We start from the raw sequence: 7,920 nt of genomic DNA, 5'->3' as shown, positions 1-7,920 counted from the left end.
TGATTGGAAGCAGCCAGAAAGAGAGCAAACACAGTGGAGCACAAATCAGCATGACACCCTTCATCACTGCAGTTAGGCAGACAGACTCTGGATTTACACACACACGACAAATGTTGTTTAACATCAGAGACAATATACAGGTTCAAATATGTCATTTAAGATTCATCACAACCTTATCAAGTGATGTATTTTTAAATATACTGTGATGTCTCCAACTTCTAACTCAGCTGCATTAGTTTTTATGTTATCTTAGAATACCTTTTGAAAGATGAACTCACCAGTTTTTCAGAAGACAAAGTGTTGCAAACCACTCAGATCAAAAGTTTTGACTCAATAGGCAGTCAGCTTTCTGGGACTCTACATATATACTCATCACATGATCCCCCCCACCCCCACCACACACACGCACACTCTTTGTAAACGTTCACCCAGTCAGGTATGTGTGGTTTTGATGGAAGGCGCTGTTTCCTCTCAAAGGAAATTAGGTTCATCTTCACCAGAAAAATGACACATATGGTATGAAGTTAGGTTGTCTTAAGAAGAAACACCAGCATTTACAATGAAGAAAAGTTGACCATCTTGTGACAATTCAATATTCTGCTGGGAAACATGTGGACCTGGCATTCATGTGGATATTACTTGTATCACCCACCTATAGAGCAATGACACTCCTTGATGGCAGCAGCCATCCCCAGCAGGATGCAGCCTGACACAGACACACAAAAAATAACCTTCAGGAACAACCCCCCCCCCCCCCCCCCCACACACACACACACACACACCCTCAACCCGTAGGACCCAAAGGCCCCCACTAACAACATTCTGTTACCAGACACCACAGGACACCCTCAGAAGGCCCATGTCCATTCTCTGATGAGTTACAAATGGTGTGGAGACACAAGGGAGACCTACACAATACTAGGAAGAATCTGCAGTTTTTGTTGTCTTCATATATCAGTAAAAATAATTCTCAACTATTAACTTTGTCTGCTACTGTCTAAAAAAGCATACAACTGTGAGTTTCTCTAAGCATTCAAGCATCTTGGTCTAAAACAGGCAAACAACACTGTTCATTAACACTTTGACCAAAAGTATGAATAAGAAGCTTCACAAAGCTCATTCTGGATTCACAGTGCCAGTGTAAACTACAACAGGTTAAATCAAATTACAGGACAGTTGTTGAGTTAGGCTGACTGACATTAAAAAATACTGAGTTAACAGAAAACATTCAGGAGTTATTAGTGAACATGTTACTCAGACCACCATAAGTTGCTGAATGTCTGTAACCTACCTATGGGTGCACTCTGCAAATATGGGTTCATCATCTGTGGTTATGTTAAACCCACCCATGAGTGATGTTTGCAGACAGATGGAATCACTAGGTGTTACTTTTGGTGACAAACCCACAGAAAAGCATTACTCAGTTTCATTTGGTTGTTCAGCTGGTTGTGCTGCCTGCAACTTTTCTGCTTTAGCTCTTTCTTAGCACGTGTCAGTCAGCTGGTGAACAGAGTCAACAGAGAGCAAACCAGAGATAAGTGACTCTGGTGAATGTTAGACCTGCTGTACATTTATTAGATGGACACAAAAACTTCATCTATTCAAACCAGAACACCAGCATGTGCTATCCAATGCTTTAGAAAAATACCAGCTTGTACGTACTTCTGCTTGTGGCAAGAATAGTTGTTCTTAAACCACAATGTGAGCTGGAACAGGAAAAGAAATGAACAAGTATGAGGTTAATTCATTTCTCAAGCTTCCTGTGGCTTGAACCCTTACAGCTACCGAGCATAAGGGATCATGAGCACACACAAAAAAATAATGTCTATCAGTGGTTCTATGAAGCACACTTAGTAGGAATAATAAATTTGAACATGATGAATGTGAAAGCTGCTGAAATATTAAATACAGGGACATAGTGTATAGAGGAAGAGGAACGCTTGAGTATAGGGATTACTAAATGTGCTGCAGTTGTGGTTAGACAGAGGACCATGTCTACCAACAACACTTGAGAAGTCAGCTCAGTTGCACAGTGTGAGCTTGGTGATTGTTATAAAAATGTGTAGTAGCCCTCTCTACTGTATATATAGAGTATATATTGATATATTCTATTTGTTTCTTAATTTCTAATTCTAGCAGTCTTTGTGATTGTGAAATTCCTCAAAGAGCATAAATACCATGGGTAGAGCCGGGTGTTACCGTGTTTATAATCTTAAAAGACATTTTATACAGGAGATCTTTGGACTTCCTGTAGGAGGAAAATTGTTCTCTTCAAATATCATGGAAAGCAAAAACACAGGACTCTGGTACAAAAGCAACAGAAAGTGACTGAGTAACTTGATTGAACATTCCTCTCCTTTTCTTTCCACTGACTTGCCAAATCATCTTCTTACAGAAAGTCATACATACCAGGATTGGTGTTTCATCAACATTCCAGCAGATGGTGGCATTGTCTAGTGATTTGGCCAATCTTGAGTCATCTTCAGGTGTTTTCAACACTTTTCAACTTGGTTTCTGTGTGTAGATTCATATTTGTATATGTCTCAGCCCAACCAGCATTTTGATTTAATTTATTTTTTTTATTCTCAGAGGAAGCAACATGATGAGAGGGGTTTGCGTTGGGAGGCCAGCAGGGAGGAAGGGATGAAATGGAAAACAGAGGGAGAGGAGATGTGAGATGGTCTGAATGTTGACAAAAAGTGAAAAAGAGAAAGGCAGTTATCAATTCCTTGTTACACTGGAGTCTTTGCAGAGATGAGAGAAAGAGAGACAGAGCCTGGTATGGAGGTATTAGTATAGTATTGGTATAGAGTCAAGTATGAATGCAAGCGAATGCAAACTGCTGACCCAGCAGAGAATGAGTTTATATAAAACAAGGGAAGAGTGTGTGTACTATGTGTGTGGGTAGGGAGGGTATAGTGTTCAGTGAATCTACTTCAGCATACTCAGCTTTAAATTACAGAGAAAGGGGGGAGTGATTTAGGAGAAGGAATGACTCTGAGGGAAGTTTAAAAAAGGATGGAAGCAGCATGAAGGGAGGGTTAGAGAAATCCAGGAGGAAGCAAGAGCAGCAATGAGAACTGCTCGAAAGAAAAGAAGCAAGACTTTATGAAACAATACTGTATAGCAGGGAAAGGGAAAGTCAGAGGAATGAAATTATGGAGGGAACAAAGGAAGGAGGAAGATGTGGTGAAATGTATAAGGAATGAAGGATGAGAGGAGCAGCAGGAATGAAGGAGAGAATAGAGCAAAGGAGACCGTGATGAAACAAATGTGCCTTGGGAAGGAGATACAAGAAAGGAGATGTAGAAGGGAAAGAAATGGTGGAGCATGGACTCTACCAAAGAAAGAAAAGTTGGGAGAACTGGAAGGAGGGGTAGGAAGTGTGAATGAACAAAATGTGTGGATGATGAGGGGGAGCAAAGAAGCATCAGGGGAATCAACAGACGAGGAGAGGAAGTCAGGGAGGGAAGAGAGAAGAGAGACATGCCTTAAAGTGGAATATTTATCATACTGCTGAGGTTGGAAGGATATTTTACAGATGCAGGGAGGGTGGTGCCATGGTGTAACGCAAACTGTACTGAAGCAACAGAACATGACTGAGTAACTTGATTCCTCTACTTTTCTTTCCACTGACTTGCCAAATCATCTTCTTACAGAAAGTTATACTTGCCAGGATTGGTGTTTCATCAACATTCCAGCAGATGGTGGCATTGTCTAGTGATACTGCTGGCTGTTACTGCAAGGTTAGAAGGATATGTATAATATTATTTACATTGAATGAAAGAGTCTGTGCTTCTGAGCTGGGGGATCCCCTTTTGCTTGTATTTAACCTGAACCTTCATCTTAGGAAGGGTCCCCCTGGAGTGGAAGACATCTTGCATCATCCCTTTCCCTAAGAAGCTACAATCGAGGGAGATGAACAACTACAGACTGGTTGCCCTGGCATATAGCATCATGAAGACCATGGAGTGGCTGCTGCTCCATCACATCAGGGCGCAGGTCTGCCACACTCTAGTCTAGACCCACTGCAGTTTGTGTACCAAGAAAAGGTGGGGGTGGAGGACGCCATACTCTACCTGCTCCATCGGACTCTCACACACCTGGACAAAGGGAATGCTGCTGTGAGGATAATTTTTTGTTTTTTGTTTTTTAACTTTTCCAGTGCATTTAACACCTCCCAGCCCCTGTTACTGGGGGACAAGGTAACAGAGATGGGAGTGGACTCACAACTCACTTCCTGGATAACAGACACTGGGAGACCTCAGTATGTCAGGCTGGCTGGGGAAGTGCACGTCCAGGACTACCATCAGCAGCACTGGAGCACCACAGGGGACTGTCCTATTCACCCTGTACACCTTAGACTTAAAGTACAACACAGAGTCATGTCATATGCAGAAGTTCTCAGATGACACTGCAAATGTGGGGCGTATCAGGGATGGACAAGAGCAGGAGTACAAGAATCTGGTGAACAACTTTTTCTCATGGTGCAGAGCGAACCACCAGCAGCCTGTAACCATCAATGGGGAGTGTGTAGAGGTGGTTCAGACCTGTAAGTATCTGGGTCTACATCTGGATCACAAACTGGACTGGTCAGCTAACATAGACGCAGTATACAAAAAAGGTCCAAGCTGTCTCTATTTCCTCAGGAGGCTAAGGTCGTTTAATATCTGCTGGAAGCTGCTGGATGTGTTCTACCAGACTATTGTTGCCAGTGCCCTCTTCTACACTGTGGTGTGCAGGGGAGGCAGCACTAAGAAAAAGGGCACCTCGCTGCTGGACAAAGTGACACAGAAGGCAGACTCTGTGATAGGGGAGTCTGTTGCATGTTGTTCAAGGACCTTGAACAAACTCTGGTCCATCATGAACAATGTCCATCATTCTCTACATGACACCACAGCCAGGCAGAGAAGCTCGTTCGGTGACAGACTGCTGTCTCTGTCCTGCTCCACGTTGTAAACAAAACAACTTTCAGTCAGACTTAAATCCATAGCTACAATGAAATGTGCTGCAACGTACATCCCAAAATGACTCTACAGCCTTCTTGGAGACAAATATGTGTAATCTTAATCACAATAAATTACAATATACAATTATACATACACTCCCTGTGCCTGCGTGTGTTCTCTCTGGCTTCCTCCCACCGTCCAAAGACATGCTCATTAGGTTAACTGGATTCTAAATTGACCGTATGTGTGAGTGTAAATGGTTGTCTGTCTCTCTGTGTTAGCCCTGTGATAGACTGGTGACCTGTCCAGGGTGTACCCCCACCTCTCGCCCAATGACAGCTGGGATAGGCTCCAGCAGACCCAGTGACCCTTAACAGGAATAAGCGGGTACATAAGATGAATGAATGAATGAATGAATTACTTGAGATGTTTTTTAAGTCTTTTTCACCACATACTGTACACAAATAATGAATTGAATTACATTCCAATAATGTTTCAAAAAATTATTGAATTACTTCTGTAAAACTCAAATGTACCTGTTGCCGACAGACAGACTTCTTTTTCCACAATAATAAGCAATTAACCACATTCTCAACCTCAACACATACACATATCTGCCTCCAGTTGGTTTTAAACACTGCCACAGAAGTAGGGTTGCCAACTCCCTGAAAAACACCTCATTGGCAGGGCAGGCCAACACGATTGCCTTTACCCTTCCCGACGTGGTGAATTGAATTTCAGCCCTTTTTTGTGTGTGTGAAACGATTTTTAACTATTTGACTCAAACCTGAATTGAATTAGATGCATAATTTTGAATGATATGAACACACGGAACACAAATTATTGTTCAACAATTTATTTTTAATACCAACAACAAAATTAACAGAGCAAAATAAATATCTCTCTTAAACACAAACCTGTCCTGCTTAACTTAAAACTGTATAAATTAATAGAAAACAATAGAAAGCAGAACATTCCTCTTGTAACAGTGCAATAAGAAAAGTGCAAACAGAAAGTGTGAGGAAAAGTTGTTGCTTTGTTGTCTTCCGGTATCTTCTTCGCAAGCAACTTTACCTCGACCAATGAGATGAGCGGGATTCCCGCTGTCAGCTCATTGGTCACAGAGCGTCAAGTAATCACCCTCACACACACCAATGGCCTATTTAGTATGACCAGTTAACCTAACATGTCTGTTTTGTTATTGCTTTCTTGTTAATGAATGGAGGTTATCCCTGGAGCTCTACAGGCCCAGGCAGAACATGCAGTGAACTCATAATGTCCAGTTTTTAGTGGATCTGTTTTGGTGACGTGTCAGTAGAATTGTATGGTCATTTTGAATGCTGTAGTGTGTGCTACTGTTGAACTGCTCTGAGTGTACAGCACTGTTTTTCTTATTTAACTAATCCCCACTGATACATGTAGATATTATAGAAACACCCATTAGTGTGTTTTTGCTGTGCTCTTGCACACAGACTGGACATAGCAGACTTTACTTGCTATTAAAGGCTAATTCAGGCTATAAAGTCTTATTCAAAGAACACCCATCATTATAAGACAGCACAAAACATCCATGTCTATCTATGTACTTAATGGATCGTTGGAAAATGGTGTACTTACTACTCAACAAAGAAAACAAAACAGATTTAGCTGTTTAACAAATTTATTGTTTTCATTCAGATACTTTCTAAGCAAAGCATTAATTTCACATACAGTATGAAGGCTGATAAATGCAAGCAGCACATCACAAATAGCTTTTAGGAATTTGTTCAACATGTTGGGAAAGATGGAAAGGGAAGAAATAATCAAACAACACTCAGGGGTAAGTTTAGGGTTTGCAGAGAATGCATTGTAATATTATAATGAGCTCAGATATTAGAAGTATTTGTTGGTTTGCCGCGCACGTTTGTTTCCCAATTTCATTTTCATTTTGTTTCACATGTTAGAGAATCATGAGTAGAAGCCAGCTTTTGGTTTGTCCGTCAAAATAGAGGAATTTCTTGCAGCATAGCAGTTTAGATTGCTCTGCAGTCCTACACTCTCCAAGAAATAGACAACCTTACAGTCAGCTAGATCATCAGTAGGTTTAGTTTTTTTAGTTTTTTTTGTTATTTTGAACATCTCATAGGGAGGGATGAGCACCTCTTGTTCATCTTTGATGCGTGAATAATTTTTCAAGAAACCACCTAAGCAGGTCTTAATTTTAAAGCAGGTCTTGTCACCAAAATGTGTCAAGTTTGCTAATAATGAGGAGGAGGTAAAAGAACCAAAGCGGATTATTTGGTTGACAGAACCAGTAAACACTTTGGATCTGCGGTAAGTATCCTGACAGTCCTGATTGTTATTGAGGATCTGTACAGCAGATGTCAGCCAGAAATGCAAGGAATGGTATGGAAATATGTTATAGTTCTTTCTGCTTGTCCTGACTGCTTTATTGAATTCATCATAAATATTTGGATATTCAGCTGTATAAACAGAAATTGCCAGCATGTGATCCTTAGTTAATGCCTGATCTATTTCGTCTTTATTATTTAGGGAGTTGTTTGCACAATTTTCTGCTTCTTTCCAGGCTATTCCAAATTTGTCTTTGTGCTCTTTGTCAAAGTATTGGTCCTTGACCATTTTTTCCATCATTGCATTGCAGTTGAAGTACATGTCATCCACAGCATCTTCAGCCATGCCCAGTTTGATCTAGAAGAGGAGAAAGAAAAAGAATTAAAAAAAGATGGTGCAATTCATACCATTCTGTAGTGGTGGAAGATGTGAAGTAAAAAGAATAATAATAAAGTTTAACTTTATATTAACGGCAAAAATGTTTTTACTGTATTATGTTTACTCAACCCATGTTGCTCAATTTTATGTAATCAGGAGGTCACAAGAGATTAAAAATGCTGGTGACACCACACGTTCATACTCACTTCCCCTAACTCTCCCCTTAAAACCTTTGCTTTTGAGGGAATCTGAGGGAGGGAGC

At 40.8% G+C, this 7,920-nt stretch overlaps 1 protein-coding gene across 1 annotated transcript; it reads right to left on the bottom strand.

Moving 5' to 3' along the window:
- Window positions 1-6,539: 6,539 nt before the first annotated feature.
- On the bottom strand, window positions 6,540-7,625 carry LOC311503549 (T-cell ecto-ADP-ribosyltransferase 1-like; the record flags this gene model as incomplete). Its single annotated transcript, XM_084566338.1, has 1 exon — window positions 6,540-7,625. One exon carries the CDS (start codon window positions 7,623-7,625, stop codon window positions 6,897-6,899), a length of 729 nt encoding a protein of 242 aa, XP_084422464.1. The 3' UTR covers window positions 6,540-6,896.
- Window positions 7,626-7,920: the final 295 nt, after the last annotated feature.

This window comes from Chelon labrosus (assembly GCF_963514085.1).
Source record: "Chelon labrosus genome assembly, chromosome: 2".
Classification (NCBI taxonomy): domain Eukaryota; kingdom Metazoa; phylum Chordata; class Actinopteri; order Mugiliformes; family Mugilidae; genus Chelon; species Chelon labrosus.
The sequence above is the reverse complement of the archived record's forward strand: the minus strand, read 5'-3'. Positions and strand labels throughout refer to the sequence as shown.